The sequence below is a fragment of the Procambarus clarkii genome, chromosome 4 (assembly GCF_040958095.1).
Source record: "Procambarus clarkii isolate CNS0578487 chromosome 4, FALCON_Pclarkii_2.0, whole genome shotgun sequence".
NCBI classification, from domain to species: Eukaryota; Metazoa; Arthropoda; class Malacostraca; order Decapoda; family Cambaridae; genus Procambarus; species Procambarus clarkii.
Genome location: NC_091153.1, coordinates 18,727,142 through 18,746,519, shown reverse-complemented (window position 1 = coordinate 18,746,519; position 19,378 = coordinate 18,727,142). Strand labels below are relative to the sequence as shown.

The following is a 19,378-nucleotide window of genomic DNA, read 5'->3' as shown; positions in this document are numbered from 1 at the left end:
AAGCGGAAAATAGAGACAGTTTCGGTTTGTGTTTCCAGGGTTGTCACGAAGCCTAGTGTGATATTACTGTGGATATTGCAACCGAGTTGCAACATGTAGGCTGGTGTTCTAAGAGGTAATTAGAGCACCAGGGGTTATTGCAACCGGACAGTAAAGTGTGGGCCCGTGTTCTAATATATTGAAATTAGAGCACCTGTTTGTGTGTGATTATTGAAAGGGGTTTCATTGTTTGGCCGTGATTGTTACATGTGTTGATCAACAACCATGTGGGTTATTGCAGTCAGTAAATTGTATGGGCCGTGACTAGTGGGCTAGAGCACTGAGTGTTATTTATTGGTATTCTGCAGTAACTGTAATTGGAACCGGATTATATATAAATCACTGAGTGGGCCGTGATTTATTATTATTGTCGTGGGTGAAACTTTGCATTGAGTCGAGTACTTGGTCTTATATTTTCCTGTTTATGTGATGGACATCGAGGTCCAGCATTCAATGAGGTGATTGCAAGTCAATTAATGTAACGTAACCAAGAGAACACCCATTGCTCATAAAGAAATTGTTCTTTAATAATTTGAGTAACGTATGATGCGTTTGGGTTAATTATATTCCTAGGAACAGCTGTGTTAGTCTCTCAGGAGCATAGCCGAAGCCAGACAAGAATTGTAGAATTCCGGGAGGGCTGAATCTTTCATTTTGAGTATTGTCTGTTAAAATTATCGGTCAGTGAACAGGTAATTAACAGGTTCCAGGAAGTCAAAGTAATTAACTTCGATCAGGGTTGATTGACTCACACGAAGTTTCCATTGTTCCATTAATGTAACGTCGGTTATTAATCTGTCAGTGGACAGGTAATTTGATTGACTCTGGGAGAGTAACGTCATTGTAAAATAACGTAGACGTGCTGATTAATTATCAGTTCATGGGATCTGGTATTAGTCACCTGAATCTGTCGAGGTATAGAAGGCCAGACGGAATTCATACCATTAATGTAAATTGCTGAGCCAGTGTGAAAGGTGACGTTTTTGTATTAATTATTTATTGATCTCCGGGGTAGTAATTAATTGCTCGAGAGTAGTCAAGGGTGATTGCCGTTCCCATAGCATTTTGGACATTGTGATTGTAGTAAACTATCGTGGGGCGATAGTAACCGATAACGTAACTCGTACTAGGGATTAATCAGCTCTCTGGAAGTACAGGGATTAATTGGGATTACTCACTTAATGCTCGACGGGTAGAGTGTTTTGAGTAATTCCGAATTACTAGTGACAGTTGCACAAGTTTGATTTGTCTGTGGGAGACAAGATTATGTTAACGTAAATGTTACTTTGATATTAATGTAATCAATTAGTTATTGATTGTTAATTCGTCCGAGGGACGGAGTGTTAACGTAAAAATTTAATTGAGGGTGGCTGAAGTTGCCAGTAACGCCCATTAGTCATTATCATATCATTGATAGGCTACTAATTTGATTTCTTAGAAACGCCATTGCGGGTATGGGCTGCAAGAAGTGTAGGGAACTGATAGGAGGTTATTGGAGGCGTGTCCTCTAGGCTACCTCGTCATTGTTGCAAAGTAATTATAGATTAGTATGTTTTGCTACCTTGATTGATTCCTCTGTGTTCACCCAGTATGTTCAAGTTATTTCATTTTTCAGCACTCAAGGCTTTTGTCTAGCTGTCAGTGAAAGTGTCACAGGAATGGTTTCGAGTAACGTCATTGATATGTGTTTCGTTGTTGTAGTAGTTAGTACTTTGTTGAACAAAATGTGTTGTTATGTTGAACACTGCTTTTTTTTGTTACACCCACACATTTTATTGTTTTACATAAGTTCTGATACACTACTGTTAAACTGAGACTCCCTCTGAGAATTAGATCTGAATTCATAGCACCACACAACAATAAATTTTGTTGTGAGAGCCCAGGACCTACACATTAGATTCGGTTTGGCAAATGACGAAGGTCAACAGCCTAAGTGGAGGGGATTTCAAACTCTTCAGGTCTCGGTATTTGCTCGCGCCTAGTCAATTGTTCTTATATGGTCCCAGGGTGAGGAATGAGCTGCTTACTACACTGAGAGTGTTGAGGAAGTAAGTCCTTCCTCAGGCAACCCATCTAGACTTTCAGTTAAAGTCCATGCATGTAATTTTAGAATATCACGACAGGAATAAAGATAAAGGAATTAAAAATATTTTGTTAGAAATTATCCCAAATTTCCAAAAATTAAATTTCCGACTCAAAACTCTCACACCGCCTAGGGCGTAACGAAGCTGGATGGTGGGGGGAGGGGGGTACTCACTGCTCAAGTCTGGGAGTGAGCGCCAGAGCTTCCCCTATAATGTAGCCGAGTGGAGGTGTGCTCAAGAGCTCTCTAGTTTGGGAGGCGAAGAGGCCTCTGAAAGAGATTATTCAGCAACAGTTACTAGTGTAAACGACGAGGAAGACTTGAAATCTCCTAGGAGAGCATTCGTGAGGCAGAGCATTGCAGGTGGGAAGAAGACACCAGGAGACAGAGGCCGGTAAGACCTGTGATCATTTGGAGTGGCACTGGGAGGAGCTGTTTGTCAGTTCCTGGAGGCCACGAGCATTGGTAGCTGGGTGAGGCTGAAGGGACTACTGTCTGGGTCTACTGAGCAGTAAATAGTTACAGGTGACAAGACTGCAGGGAAGAGGCAACGTATTCAGTGTGCGAGGGAGACGAGAGCAGTGCCAGCCTGCAATGTCTTCATCGTGTGCATGAAGGAGGAGCTGCAGAAAGGAGGGCCATGCATGGAGAAGATGACCCAGCCTATGAGTTGTCATCGGACCGACGACGAGCCGGATACCACCTGTCACCGCAGAGCAGTTCCACGAGGAACCAGACCCCGACTGCCATCGGGACATGGGATTCATGACTATTGTAGCAGAGTGATAAGATAGATAATCTTTCCATTTCATCATAACTCATTCCTCATGTGTGTGTGTGTGTGTGTGTGTGTGTGTTTGTGTGTGTGTGTGTGTGTGTGTGTTTGTGTGTGTGTGTGTGTGTGTGTGTACTCATCTAGTTGTACTCACCTAGTTGTGTTTGCGGGGGGTTGAGCTCTGGCTCTTTGGTCCCGCCACTCAACCGTCAATCAACAGGTGTACAGATTCCTGAGCCTATCGGGCTCTGTCATATCTACATTTGAAACTGTGTATTGAGTCAGCCTCCACCACATCACCCCCTAATGCATTCCATTTGTCAACCACTCTGACACTAAAAAAGTTCTTTCTAATATCTCTGTGGCTCATTTGGGCACTCAGTTTCCACCTGTGTCCCCTTGTGCGTGTTGCCCTTGTGTTAAATAGACTGTCTTTATCTACCCTATCAATTCCTTTCAGAATCTTGAATGTGGTGATCATGTCCCCCCTAACTCTTCTGTCTTCCAGCGAAGTGAGGTTTAATTCCCGTAGTCTCTCCTCGTAGCTCATACCTCTCAGCTCAAGTACTAGTCTGGTGGCAAACCTTTGAACCTTTTCCAGTTTAGTGTTATCCTTGACTAGATATGGACTCCATGCTGGGGCTGCATACTCCAGGATTGGCCTGACATATCTGGTATACAAAGTTCTGAATGATTCTTTACACAAGTTTCTGAATGCCGTTCGTATGTTGGCCAGCCTGGCATATGCCGCTGATGTTATCCGCTTGATATGTGCTGCAGGAGACAGGTCTGGCGTGATATCAACCCCCAAGTCTTTTTCCTTCTCTGACTCCTGAAGAATTTCCTCTTCCAGATGATACCTTGTATCTGGCCTCCTGCTCCCTACACCTATCTTCATTACATTACATTTGGTTGGGTTAAACTCTAACAACCATTTGTTCGACCATTCCTTCAGCTTGTCTAGGTCTTCTTGAAGCCTCAAACAGTCCTCTTCTGTTTTAATCCTTCTCATAATTTTAGCATCGTCCGCAAACATTGAGAGAAATGAATCGATACCCTCCGGGAGATCATTTACATATATCAGAAACAAGATAGGACCGAGTACAGAGCCCTGTGGGACTCCACTGGTGACTTCACGCCAATCGGAGGTCTCACCCCTCACCGTAACTCTCTGCTTCCTATTGCTTAGATACTCCCTTATCCACTGGAGCACCTTACCAGCTACACCTGCCTGTCTCTCCAGCTTATGTACCAGCCTCTTATGCGGCACTGTGTCAAAGGCTTTCCGACAATCCAAGAAAATGCAGTCCGCCCAGCCCTCTCTTTCTTGCTTAATCTGTGTCACCTGGTCGTAGAATTCTATCAAGCCTGTAAGGCAAGATTTACCCTCCCTGAACCCATGTTGGTGATTTGTCACGAAGTCCCTTCTCTCCAGATGTGTTACCAGGTTTTTTCTCACGATCACACACGATGTGTGTGTGTGTGTGTGTGCTAGCGCTTTGGTCTCGCCTCTCAACCGTCAGTCAACTGGCGTACAGAATCCTGAGCCTACTGGACACTATCATATCTACAGTTGAAACTGTGTATGGAGTCAGCCTCCACCACATCACTTCCTATTGCATTCCACCTGTTACCTACTCTGACTGAAAAAGTTCTTTCTAATGTCCCTGTGGCTCATTTGGGTACTCAGTTTCCACCTGTGTCCCCTTGTTCGCGTACCACCCATGTTAAACAGTTTATCTTTATCTACCCTGTCAATTCCTCTGAGAAATATATGGTTGTGATTATGTCTTCCATTACTCTTCTGTTTTTCAGCGTCGTGAGTTGCAATTCCCGCAGCCTGTCCTCGTAACTCATGCCTCTTAGTTTTGGGACTAGCCTAGTTGCATACCTTTAAACATTTCCAAGCTTCGTGTTGTGCTTGACAAGGTGCGGGCTACGGGCCCCATATTCAAGGATTGGTCTTACATATGTGGTATACAAGGTTCTGAATGATTTCTTGCACAGGATGTTAGCCAGCCTTGCATTCGCTGCAGATGTTATTCGTTTGATATGGGCTTCAGGAGACAGGTTTGGTGTGATATCAACTCCTAGATCTTTCTCTCTCTCCACTTCGTGAAGGATTTCATCTCCCATTTTGTATCCAGTGTCTGGCCTCCTGGTTTCCACTGCCCAGTTTCATTACCTTACATTTACTCGGGTTGAACTTTAGTAGCCATTTGTTGGACCATTCATTCAGTCTGTCTAGGTAATCTTGGAGCCTCAAACTATCTTCCTCCGTCTTAATCCTCTTTATAATTTTTGCATCATCAGCAAACAATGAGAGTAATGATTCTATACTCTTTGGAAGAACACTTACATACATCAGAAACAAAATAGGTCCAAGGACTGACCCCTGTGGGACTCCATTGGAGTACGTTCCCTTTCGCTCCTGCCTGCATCTCAAGATTCCACAGTAGTCTCTGGTGTGGTACTGTGTCAAAGGCTTTCTGGCAATTCAAAAATATGCAGTCTGCCCACCCCTCTCTTTCTTGCCTGATCGTATAATTCAATTAATTCTGTGAGACAGGACTTGCCATCCCTGAAACCATGTTGGTGTTGTGTCACAAGTTCTTTTGCTCCAGATGTTCTACTAGATTTTTTCGCACAATCTTCTCCATTAACTTGCATGGTATGCACGTTAGGGACACTGGCTTGTAGTTATGTGTCTCTTGTCGGTCCCCCTTCTTGCATATCGGGATTTCGTTTGCCATCTTCCAAATTTTTGGCATTTCACCTGTTACACCTGTCCATCAGTTGTGAGTGTGTTTGTGTGTGAATGTCTGTGTGAGTGTGTGTGTGCTTGTGCTTGTGGGGGTTGAGCTTTGGCTCTTTGGTCCCACCTCTCAACTGTCAATCAACTGGTGTACAGATTCTTGAGCCTACTGGGCTCTGTCATATCTACATTTGAAACTGTGTATTGAGTCTGCCTCCACCACATCACTGCCTAATGCATTTCATCTGTTAACTACTCTGAGACTGAAAAAGGTCTTTCTAACGTCCCTGTGGCTCATGTGGGTAATCAGTTTCCACCTGTGTCCCCTTGTTCGCATACCACTAGTGTTGAATAGTTTATCTTTGTCTACCCGGTCGATTTCCCTGAGGATTTTGTAGGTAGTGATCATGTCTCCCCTTACTCTTCTGTTTTCGAATGTCGTAAGGTGCATTTCCCACAGCCTTTCCTCGTAACTCATGCCTCTTATTTCTGCAACTAGTCTAGTGGTATACCTTTGAACTTTTTCCAGCTTCGTCTTGTGCTTGACAAGGTACGGGCTCCATGCTGGGGCCGCATACTCCAGGATTGGTCTCACATATGTGTTATACAAGATTCTGAATGATTCTTTACACAGGTTCCTAAAGACTGTTCTGATGTTAGCCAGCCTCGCATATGCCGCAGACGTTATTCTTTTAATGTGGGCTTCAGGAGACAGTTTTGGTGAGATATCAACTCCTAGATCTTTCTCTCTGTCCGTTTCATGAAGTACTTCATCTCCTATTCTCTATCCTGTGTCTGGCCTCCCGTTTCCACCGCCTAGTTTCATTACTTTGCATTTACTCGGGTTGAACTTCAACAGCCATATGTTGGACCATTCACTCAGTCTGTCTAGGTCATCTTGTAGCCTCCTACTATCATCCTCTGTTTCAATCCTCCTCACAATTTTTGCATCATCAGCAAACATTGAGAGAAACGAGTCTATACCCTCTGGGATATCATTTACATATATCAGAAACCGTATAGGTCCAAGGACTGACCCCTGCGGGACTCCACTTGTAACGTCTCGCCAATCTGAAACCTCACCCCTCACATTGACTCTCTGGTATCTTTCTCTGCATTCTGGTCTTCTGGTTTTTCGTAGGTTCCTCCTCACCCTTTTTTTCCGTTCCTTTGTTTCCCTACTTGCCCTATTAAACCACGGATTCTTCTTTAGCTACTCATTTTTTTTCCTTTTGAGCCGGGAAAAACCTGTTTACCGCCTCCTGACATTTTTGAGTGACACAGTCCATCATGTCTTGTATAGTCTTAGTTCTGAGTTCTGTGTCTTATGGTATTTCTCTTGGGAATTTTATCATCAACTCATAAAACACCCTTTCGATATGCCAACCCATTGCTTTCTAGTTCGTCTTTTGAGGAAATTAATCCTAGTTCTACCTGGTACTCAAATATGAGTACACTGTGATCACTCATTCCCAAGGGGACTTACAACTTAACTTCTTTATATCTGACTTATTCAGTTTGAATATCAGATCAAGCATTGCTGGTTCTTCTTTTCCTCTCATTGTTGTCGGTCCCTTGATGTGTTGGCATAGAAAGTTTCTTGTTGCCATGTCCAACAGCTTAGCTCTCTATGTGTCTGGTCCTCCATGTGGTTCTCTGCTCTCCCAATCTATCTTCCCGTGGTTGAAGTTTCTCATGATTAGCAGTCTGGATCCGTTTTGGCTAGTGACGGAAGCTGTTCTCTCTATTATATTAATGGTAGCCGTGTTCTTGTCTGCATCTTCTGTCATTTTATGGGGAAAGGGTCATTTATATGACTAATACTATACGTTTTTTTTCCCCCAATTGCTATGGTACTTATTATGTAGTCACTGAAATCTTCACAGCCCTGGATAACCATTTCTTCAAAACTCCAGTATTTTCTTATCAGCAGAGCTACTCCACCTCCAAATCTTCCTTCACTCTCTTTCCTAAATACACAGTATTCCTGCGGAAACACTGCTTCTGTTATGTTTTTCGTTAGCTTTGTTTCTGTGAGTACTATTATGTCTGAGGTTTTCTTCTTATACCCATTCCTCAAGTTCACTTGATTTATTTGTAATTCCATCTATGTTTGTGTACATTATTGTGAAGCACAGTTTCTCATGTCCATTCTTGTTTCCTCTTCTTGGTGGTCTTTCTGCTGATGGGGAAAGCTGGTCCATAGGTGTGGAGATTTGTGAGTTGGTTAACATGGTCTCAGATGATTCAAGGGTGAAGGGTGGGAGTTCAAGGGAAGGGAGGACAGGGACAGTATGAGGAGAGGGAGACAGGGAGGATATGGGGTGAGCGGTACCCAATGAGAGTATGGGGTGAGGGGGGGGGGTGTTATGGCCATACCAGTAACCGGGTTCTTGCTGTTTATGTATCTTATAACCTGTACGTCTTTATCCAACCCCAAGTCGGTGGTAACATGGGGTTAAATGCCACAGCCATTTCAAGAAATGGCTGTGGCAGTAGCCATTTCTTGAAATGGCTGTGACAGTAGCCATTTCTTGAAATGGCTGTGGCAAGAAGTAGTGCAAAGAAGAAAGGAGGGATAAACAATACACAATTACACCTTCATCAATATATTAATCAACACCTTCACCACTATAAATATATTATATTAAAGTAATACTACACATATTTAAAAAGTGTCGCTTTCACTCAGGACACATTACATCGGCAGCGTTCATGAAATCCCAGTGAATCCACTTTTCAGGTGCACGTTGTCCACACTTAATGGCAAACACTGGCAAGTTCACCTTCTTCCACATGGGCTAGTCCACAAACACCATAGTGTCACGATGTACCAATACCCAACCTCTGCTCTCCAGATACACACCACTGGCAGAGGGTTTCAGCAACACGCTGACAGGGGGTCTCAAATTATCACATACAGGGGTAGCTAGCACCCTGCCAGAAGTCTCTAGCAGCTCACTAACAGCACTTCTCAACAGACGCACCACTGCCATCGCATAACCCTTCCTGGCCAAATCCCGGGTATGTCGGTCCATACAACACTGCATGCATCCAGCAGCTAACACATTGCTATAACCGACGGCGGCCACTTTTGTCCTCTCACAAGACCAAGTCATGAGTTTAGGATTGCCCAAGGTGAACTGCCGTCCTCAGCGCAATCGCCTCCTTGCGTCACCTCTGTGAACATTAAACGTCATTAGCTAAACAGACAATAGTTATCCTAAGGTGACCTTTGGATAACACCCTGCCACCGGGGAATTGAAATTGTAAATTGTAACCACAACCTAAATGGCTTTGATCTCGATATGCCACCCACCAGAGGTCATCATCATCCTCACCTTCCAACTGAGGTAGAAAACCAGAGCTTTTCACTAATGCCATGCCACCACCATGAGATGGCTTTGTCTGTGTTGCACCCAATACCTGGGAGTTGGAGTACAGGTTCATAGATGGCGCCGAAGTCACCACTCCCCACTCTGGCAACGGTGTTGATACCGTAGCAGGGGGGACTGAGAAGGAATGGGGTGAGGGGGAGAGGGTGGAACAGGGAGGGTAAGGGGTAAGGAGGGAGGGAGGGAGGGAGGGTTGAATGAGTATTTGAATGGGGACAGGGAGGATACAGTGTAAGGAGGATTTCTATGAGGAGGAGGGTGGAGGTGTTGTCCTCTCCTCTGGGGTACTGGGGTGCTGGTTGGGAGTTCTGCACTCCCCTCCCGGACTGTTGTGTTGAGGCCAGTGGTTTCCTGGTTCTCTCCTCTCTCCTTGTGCTTCTTTGCATCTGCTGTCATTGCTCTTTCTTCCTTCGTCATGTCCTTCTGGAGGAATGCTTTCTTGCTTCCTCTCACATTTAACAGTTGACCCTTGTTAGAATTTCCTCCTTCGTGGTCTCGTTTGAAAACACAATCTTTATCAGGTGATCTCTGTCTTTGTTGTACCAGCCTAGCCTGAAAACCTTCTCTATGCTTTGTCCAGCCCATTCCATCTGTAACCCCTTTAGAATCTTTCTCACTGCCACACTGTCCTTACCTTCTGTTCTGTCGTACTGGAGCCTTATTGTTCCTTAATGCTAACTGATACCACTGAACCTTTCCTCTCCAGCAGCTGACTAGAGTACCTTGCTGCTTCCTGTGTGGTAGCTGCTTTCATGGCTACTTCACTGTGGACATTGCTTCTGAACTCTTTTTAAACATTTCTGCAAATGTTGCATGTACAGTGGCAGTCCCATCCATTGATACATTTCCATCTTCTGATGCTGAGCCTAGTAGGGTTCTCTTTGAGGATTCTTATCTCATCCTTTGCTGCTATCAGCTCGCTTTGCAGGGTGCTTTTGGTATTCCTCATTTCATGCTTTTTTTCATTCCTCATTTCCCCTTCTGATTTCCTCCCAAGCTTGGCCGAACATGTCCTTCATTGAGTAACTCTGACTTTTTCACTGTGCCATTGGAATGTCTTCCTGCCATGTTTGTTCCTTTTGCCTACTATGTTGGGATAGTCATAGTCAGGGAAGGACAGAAAGGGAGAGAGAGAGAGAGAGAGAGAGAGAGAGAGAGAGAGAGAGAGAGAGAGAGAGAGAGAGAGAGAGAGAGAGAGATATCAAGAGAGAGAGAGAGAGGGAGAGAGAGGGAGAGAGGGAGAGAGGGAGAGAGGGAGAGAGGGAGAGAGAGAGAGAGAGAGAGAGAGAGAGAGAGAGAGAGAGAGAGAGAGAGAGAGAGAGAGAGAGAGAGAGAAAGAAAGAGAAAGAGAGAGAAAGAAAGTGAGAAAGTGACTGAGTGTGAGTAAGTATGAGTGAGTGTGTGTGAGTTTGAGTAAGTGTGAGTGAGTGTGGGTGAATGTGAACCAGACACAAAGCAGAACGCTTTAAAAGAGACCAATGTCGTCTATGCCTTCAAATGCCTACTTGGGGACTGTAAGCCTCAAAGAATTCAGTATATAGGCAAGACAACAACATCTCTTTCCAGGCGATTAACGATGCGTAAGCAACAGGGACTCCATTAAGGAACATATAATCTCTTCCCACAACCAGACCATCACCAGAGAAGTCTTAACAAAAAACACGGAAATCATCGATAGATACAGCGATAGCAGGCGGCTAGATATCTGCGAGGCACCACACATTAAGAAGTCAACACCAGCAATCAACAGCCAATTAATGCACAACTATATTTTACCCACTTCAAGACTCCACACCAATATAGAAGCATCAAGAAATATGGGCCAATAGGCCCTTTGTAGTTACTTCCATTCTTCCCTTTAACTTACAAAATATTATACCCATTGTTTCGTGTATCTGTCTTGTGTTGAAATTTTGTTCTCACCTCATCCAAAACTGTTGTAACATATCACCTCACCCAAATGCAGGTATAAAAAATCGAAGCTGTTTAAACTCTGTTCAGTTATAGTTGTGTGTGTGTAAACTAAAGCCTTTGAAAATGTAATAAGTTTTACGATACGCGCTCAAGTGTCGCGTCAGACTAGAAATAAAAATGAATTTTGGAGAATTGATTTTTCAGTTACCATCAACAGTGAAAAAAATATAAGAAACATTGACAAAAATCGTGTTAGAATTATTAATCTTACTTTTTCGGTCATATTTAATAATATATATATATATATATATATATATATATATATATATATATATATATATATATATATATATATACATATATATATATATGTATATATATATATATATATATATATATATATATATATATATATATATATATATATATATATATATATATATATGTCGTACCTAGTAGCCAGAAAGCACTTCTCAGCCTACTATGCAAGGTCCAATTTGCCTAATAAGCCAAGTTTTCATGAATTAAATGTTTTTCGACTATCTAACCTACCTAACCTAAACTAACCTAACTTTTTCGGCTACCTAACCTATAAAGATTGGTTAGGTTAGGTTAGGTAGGGTTGGTTAGGTTCGGTCATATATCTATGTTAATTTTAACTCCAATAAAAAAAATTGACCTCATACATAATGAAATGGGTAGCTTTATCATTTCATGAGAAAAAATTAGAGAAAATATATTAATTCAGGAAAACTTGGCTTATTAGGCAAATCGGGCCTTGCATAGTAGGCCGAGAAGTGCATTCTGGCTACTAGGTACGACATATATATATATATATATATATATATATATATATATATATATATATATATATATATATATATATATATATATATATTAACATCTCTGAAGAAGAGATGGTAAAGGAGGAAAGTGTTGTTGACACACAGGGTGTGTGCGGTGCTCACCTGGAAGTCAATGGAAGGTATTGGCATCTCACACAGCCACCACTCTTTGTCACGGGGGCGGAAACAGGTCCTCAACAGCTGAACCTTACTGAAAACCATACAACTTGATTAATCCTTTTCCTACCGTGTTTCACTGCTACTTTGTCGCTTACATGTTGTTAGGGAGTATTTTACTAATCTATATAAATAAAAATGGAAATGTTCGTTTGTTCAAAATCGCTAATCTCCAAATGTTCTTCACCGATTGCTTTGAAATTTTCACACAGCGTTCCATTCGCTTCCGAGCAGATTTTTATATATATATTATATTGATGTTACGTCTGTGACAGAAAAAAACATGCTTTTTTGAAAAACTGTTTTTTTCATGTGCTCTTCAAGTGAGAGAAATCTTCGAAACCTCTTTGCCGATTGCTTTGAAATTTTGACACGACGTTGTATTCGTATAGGCGGGTGCTTTTATATGCATACTAAATACATGCTGCACCTGTGACAAGAAAAAACATGTTTTTCTTTAAAAGCAGCGCCATCTGTAGGACGTATGAGCAACACACGCTGTACTCTCCGAAAGTTCTTCACCGAGTGCTCTGAAATTATGACACAACGTTCCTTTCGAATACGTGCATGTCTTGATATACCTACTATATAGCTGCCACACTTGTGAAAGGTAAGAACATGCATTTTTTGAAAAACAGCGCCATCTGTTGCACGTAAGAGCAACATTCGATATACAAGATATGTTACGATTCAATTTCAATGTTTCCGATTACATTGATATAATGAATTTTTATAGATTTTGATTTATTTTCATTTTGATTTAATTATTTTGTGTGACATTGCGTTGGAATTGAGCTGTGTTGTTTACCATACCGTTCATTTCGTGGGTATAGCTTATTTGTTTCTTTTTTCATTGTTTTTCATTTCTTTTGTAACTGTTCTTCTTATTTTTCATTGTAATTGGTGGTGAAATTGATCGGATTGATCGGCGTTTGAATTGAAATATTTCGTAATTATTTTTTGTTTTTGTTTTGAAAACAAGAAAATGGACAACACGTTTATTTCACAGCTGCAAATATGCAACAAACAGCTATGAATCCACCAGCTTCAACGTTAACTGCTTTCTTCACGTTTTGTCAAAATGACGTGTTTGCAAAAACACTGCTGTATTCGGAAGTGCCTACGTATTACACATTGAATGCCAGTAGAAAATTATTTGAATGGCGTAAACTAGGAGAACGAGTCGACGGACAACCTGGCATATTCAAACAAACTACGATAGGCAGACTGTACACCATGCATCCCAATGCTTCTTTCTTCGCAAGCTGTTGGTAAATGTGCCCGGTCCAACGTCTTTCCATCGTATGTGCAATCAAATATTCTTAAGCTAACACTTGAGCGAAAAGGCATTTACGATCAAATAATTCAAACTGTCAATAACGGGTTTGGAGAAATCTTCTTAGATGCACCAGGAGGAACTGTAAAACCTTTCTAATTAGATTGATTTTGGCAGCATGTCGATACCCAAAATTGCATTACCTTAGCTCTTGCATCATCCGGAATAGCTGCGATATTGCAACCAGGTGGAAGAACTGCTACTTCGACTTTGAAATTGCCATTGAACATGCAATTCATTGAAACTCCCACGTGTTATATTTCCAAAGCATCTATCATGGGAAAAGTATTGCAGAAATGTAAACCTATTGTTTGGGATGAATGTACAATGGCCCTCAAAAAATCGTTCGATGCCCCTGATCGATCATTGCAAGATTTGCATGGAAACATCAGACCATTTGAGAATGCATTAATATTGCTTGCAGGAGATTTCATGCAAATATTACCTGTAATTCCTCGATTAACACCAGCGAACGAAATAAATACTTGCCTGAAATACTCTACTTTGTGGCGTCACGTAAAAATGTTAAAATTAACTACAAATATTCATGTCCAGCTGCAAAACGACTCATCAGCTGAGATATTCTCACACCAATTTCTGGAAATTGGGAACGGAAAGGGATACCACCACCGCACGAACTGCAACTAAAAATCGGCGTGCCAGTTACCATGTTACGAAATATCAGCCAGCGAAAGCTTAGCAACTGCATGCAGCTTGCAGTAAGAAACCTATTCAGCAACGTCGTAGCAGCAACAATCTTGACAGGACCTTTCAAAGGTGAAGATGTTCTTATTCTTCACATTCCTATGATTCCAATGAATGTGCCATTTCAATTTAAGAGATCGTAAATCCCAATTCAATTGGCGTTTGCAATCACCATTAACAAAGCTCATGGCCAATCTTTAGAATTGTGTGGTTTAGATCTAGACACGGATTGCTTCTCACATGGACAATTATATGTTGCGTGTTCTAGAGTCTGCAATCAGACAATCTCTATATCTTCACAGACAGTAGAACAAGAAACAATATTGTATACCCACAAGCATTGTGAAATTAAACATGTTAGAAACGTACAATTTCTCTTTACTTTCTTTTCCATTTAACCAGACTGAGCCACAGTAACGCGTGGCGGGTACTGCTAGTTTAAAATACTTATAAAAAACATTTCAGATAAATAATAAATATGGTAGACGCCCAATAGAAGTTAATTTGCATTCAATGCTTTCACATTCGATAACGAAAACAAACCCTATTTATCAACTTATAAGACTGTGAAGGGATGGTTTCACCAGACTAAACTTCCAATGATTTTATATGCCTGTGGCAGTTTGTGCACTTAGCAAGTGCATGGGCCTAGTTTCGTTAACCCATACCCGAATCATCTTGAGTTAGGGCTCATCTGAAAGCCAGTCATCAGCAATCCAAATATGTTACAATGGTCATTGTGATGAATTTGTGGACAGAGTTAGTGCCAGAAACAGCTTTCATTTTGGAGAGGGCGCTGTGACAGAGGATTTGCTCGGGTGGTGCGAGGCTTGGGAGCATGGCGGGTGGCCTACCTCCCACTCCTCCAGCCTCATTGCCATGCCTCGTCTCTGATTAGTTGAGAGGGGTAGGCCTCTGTCTGCCTCCCACTGATTGGTTCTTTTGATGCAGGACGCGGGAAGTCGCCGGCATCCCTCTCTCAAGACTTCATTCTGAATCCAGCCGCCACCTTGACATGACGCTTCCTTGGCCAAGGAAGCCAAGTTGAGTAAGAAGACGTTGTGGCGGTTGACTACTTTACTGTTCCACCCAACACCTCATCTACGATGTCGTCTGCCCAGAATCCAGTACCTGTGCCGTATTTCGATGGGGAGAAAGATAGGGAGTGTAGCGAGTAGGGATCGTGGAACGTGGGTAATTTGCATACGAACGGTCAATGTGTTCGTGGGTCCCCACTCCAGTGATCATTCAGACGTTCTAAATCCTGCTAGTGCTCTATAGCAGTCAAGTGAACGGGGAAATATCTTGTCAGTGTTCAGGGCAGTTTTCCAATAGTCATATTGTTTTGGCTCCAATTTTTGTGGAGCACCACGCTTGCCCAGGGAGTGGTGTGAAGGCTACCACCTAAGCCTAGCCATCCTGCCACCTAGCTGCCGTAATCAGCCACCTACAGCAGGTGCCTGGGTTATGATAGGACACTTGCATGTGAGCATGAATGAGCCGGTAGTGTAAATGAAGTAAGTACGTTGTGTGTTTTGGTGATTTATATTCTCTAAGCCTGAATTCGAGATCAGGTGTTCCGTCCCATTGTCTCCAAGCACCTGTGAGGTGAGGTGACGTAAGGACGCGTGAGATTTTCACTCGTATTGACATTTTTTCAGTCTCAGAGGAATTTAGCTTGGTGTAGATAGGTGTCCCTGTATCTGTATGTGTGTGGAGGTGTACACACGGGAACAGTGTCTACATAGATTAGTCAAGGACTGTGAGGGATGTCCAAGTAATATTTATATTCCACTCTGGTAGAATTTGTTAATTCATTCATGATGTTTATCTTGTTCCATGTGATGTAATCAATTGCAGGTGTGGAAGTCCAGTACTGGTCATAAGTGCATAGGTAAAGTGTCAGTGTGTAACACCAAGGGTTCCTGGCATTTGATTATTGTGGAGTGATACCAGAGTGTGATTATTTCGAGTTGCGTGGTGACCGCCGGCCAGGTCGGACGTTCCTGAGGTCTCTCCGCTTCTGGCTAGTGATTACGTTGGGTGATCGCTTGTTTGCCCTGCTGGTGGTGGTTTGCCACTGACAGGGTGACGTTTGCTTAGCCATGGGGACGTCTCGCCCTCCAATGACGAGGACGCTGTTAGCTGGTCTGGCGTTTACGGTGCCGGTGGACCATCCATTGGTTGGTGTCGCCCTGGTGGACGTGCTGCATGTGGAGCTGTCGGACCTGGTGGGCATCCAGCTGCTTCAGGGCCACCGTGCTGTGGTCAAGTTCCGCTTCCAGGCTGCCTTTCAGGCGTTTCTCGAGCGGTGTGAGGGGCGTGTTTACCCTCTCCCTGATACTGCTGGCTCCATTAAGGTAGTGAAACTCAGTGTCACCTTGACGTCTGTGACGGTGCATGGTGCCCCCTTCGAATTTCAGGACGACTTTTTAACCTCCTGTTTCGAACGGTTTGGGGCTGTGTTAAGTGTTCGATGGAATAAGGTCGTTGCCGGGCACTGTGTTGGTATGCTTGACGGCTCCCGCACCCTGACGATGTCGCTGAAGTGTAGTGTACCGTCGTCGATGTCCGTGTTGGGTTACACGCTCCGCTGCCAGTACCGGGGTCAACCGCGCACCTGTTATCGGTGTGGTCACGAAGGTCATCTGGCTGCGGCGTGCGACGTGGGAGCAACTGGTCGGGTGCATGTTCTTCGTGTGGAGGATTTTCCGCCCCTGTTGCGTTCGGACGGTGTGGGTGCTGTGCCTGAGGCGCCTGACTGCCTGTCTGCTGCTCCGCCTGTTGGGGCGAGTTCTCTGGCCCGTGCGCCACGTCAGGTGACTGCTGTGGCCCCTGGGGTTGTTGAGCTGGTGTGTGAGGGTGACGGGGCGTCGCCTGCGCTGCGTGTAGTGCAGGGTGTTCCGGTGGAGGTTCATGTCCCACCCCCGCCTGTGGATGTGGTAACGGCTCCCGGGGACACGGGTTCTGCTGTTTTGGAGGGGGTGCTTCAGCATGGTGAGGTGCCTGCCGTGCCTGTGTGTGTTAACGACTGTAGTTCTGCTCTTTCCATGCCTTTGCAGAAGCGTGCACGTCGGTGTTCTGAGGCTCTTTCCGTGGATGATGTAGACAGTGTGGGTGATGTGGCCTCTGTGGACTCTTCGGACGGTGCGGGTGTGGCCTGTGTGGATGTAACAATGGTGGCCGTGCCTGCGGAGGGGCCTGCTGGGCGTGGTGTGGTGCGGCCTGTCTCGAAGCGTTCGCGGCGGTCTCCCCTTCGTGGTGTGCCTTGGGAGGAGGTGGGGGAGTATGGTGCTCAGCTAGCGTCCCACGCCGTGGATGATGGTGCTGTGCGGGGCTCCGAAGTTGCTACCTGTGTCCCTCCTCCTGCGTCTCCTCCTGTTGGATCCCCGCAGTGGGGGGTTGTCCCTGATGATCAGGACCTCGTCGTGATGTTGCGGAAAGATGTGCGCCGGGGGGCCTCAGCTCCTGTGCCCTGTGGTGGGGTCGCTGCCGCGCCTGCATCCCCTGCAGTTAACCCTCCTTCATTGCCTCGGTCTGGTGGTTGCCTAGTCCCGTCTGCTGGGGTCGTGGCCTGTGAGGGTCCGGAGTTGGGCCCTTATTGGGATGCCCGGGTGCTTCCGATCCCATGGTGCTCGTCCACTATCTGGGTATCGTCCAAGAAGGTGTTTGTTTATAGGGTGCCGGATAGGATGTCTCAGCCGAGGGTACTGCCTGATGGCCGGCTGCCCGCCGACCTGTGGGTGATTTGGGAAGCGTACTGCTTGCGCTTTCCGATACGCAAGTTTCCGGAGAAGTATTAGTTCCCATCTTGCGCACACGGCTACGCCATGCCTGGATCAGCTGCCGCTGTGACCACGACTCCCCGCCCCCCGGTGCGGGGAGTCTCCCTCTAACGTTCGCCTCTGTTTTCGTCGCCACTCCTCTCTCTACGGCCCATCACATCTACCGCTTTTGACATTCTTCTCCTCCTCACCATCAACGCGTCTCCTTACATCTGTCCTGGTGCAGTCATCGGGAGGGTTACCCCTTCATGCAAACTGCACCTCTTCTCAAGAAGATGAAGAGTGATTATTTCTCATGTTGTGTTCCCCAGGGCTGTGACAAGTGTGGTTATATATATGTGTGGTGCCGTGGCTGACGTGTTAACGTAATTTTGGTAGATTTTTGTGGTGAGTGACGAGGCTGTCGGGAGGGACAGCCGACCGCTATGTCGAGTAACGTAAATTCTCTCGGCAGTCATCAATCCGTGGGATCACTAATCACTAACCCAAGTTGAGTAAGAAGTGAGTGTGTGTGATCTCCTTAGTGTTCTCATTAACGTTGACAGCTTTAGGCTACAGGTATCAGCAGGTACATAATTATATATAATCATATTGTCACGAAGCCCAGTGTGATTAGTGTTATTTACTGTGGTTATTACAACGTGTGGGCCCGTGTTCTAAGAGGTAATTTGGGCACGCTTGGTCATTGCAACCGGACAGTAAAGTATTGTGCCTGTTCTATTATATTTGAATTAGAGCACTTGCCGTGTGTGTTATTGCAAGGGATTGTAATTGTTGGTGAGTGTTGCTAGTGTTGATCAATCACCGTGTGTGTGTAATTGCAGTTAGTAAATCATTATGGGGCCGTGTTCTTGTGGGTTAGAGCACTGAGCGTTATTTACTGGTGTTCTGCGGTATTGTAATTGCAACCAGATTGTATAGCAAATCACTGTGATTTGTTATTATGATTTATCATTGTCGTTGGTGAAACTCTGGCATTGAGTCAAGTACTTGGGTCATATTTTCCTGTTTATCTGGTAGGACATCGATATTCAGTATTCAGTGAGGTGATTGCAAGGCAATTAATGTAACGTAACCAAGGGAACACACACTGCTTATACAGAAATTGTTCTTTAAAATTTGAGTAACGTAAGATGCGTTTGGGTTAATTATTTCCTAGGAAAAGCTGTGTTTTTAGCTGTGCTTTTAGCTAGGCTCTCTGGGAGCCTAGCTAAAAGCCGGACAATAATAATAGAATTCCGGGAGGGCCGTATCCTCCAGTCTGAGTATTGTCTGTTATTATCGGTCAGTGGGCTGGTGATTAACGGGTTCCAGGAAGTCAAAGTAATTAACTTCGATCAGTGTAAATCGACTCACAGGAAGGCTCCATTGTTCCATTAACATAACGTCGGTTATCGATCTGTCAGAGGACAGGTAATTTGATTGACTCGTGGGTAGAGTCGTCATTGTAAAATAACGTAAACGTGGTGATTAATTATCGTTATTAATTACCTGAATTGGTCTGACTATGGAAGGTTCAGACGGAATTCATGCCTTTAATGTAAATTGCTGAGCCAGTGTGAAAGGTTA

The 19,378-nt window shown here is 44.1% G+C and overlaps 1 protein-coding gene across 4 annotated transcripts in view; it reads right to left on the bottom strand.

The window, feature by feature from the left end:
- LOC123751090 (uncharacterized) overlaps positions 1 to 19,378 on the bottom strand; it is a 270,496-nt gene that overhangs the window by 111,626 nt on the left and 139,492 nt on the right. For all 4 annotated transcript variants that reach the window (XR_011229897.1, XM_069333102.1, XM_069333113.1 and 1 more), the window contains one exon: positions 11,930 to 12,017. Coding sequence is in view for 3 of the 4 variants with exons in the window: in XM_069333102.1 (XP_069189203.1) it covers positions 11,930 to 12,017 (88 nt within the window). In the remaining variant the exon portion in view is untranslated. The remainder of the gene's footprint in view (positions 1 to 11,929; positions 12,018 to 19,378) is intronic.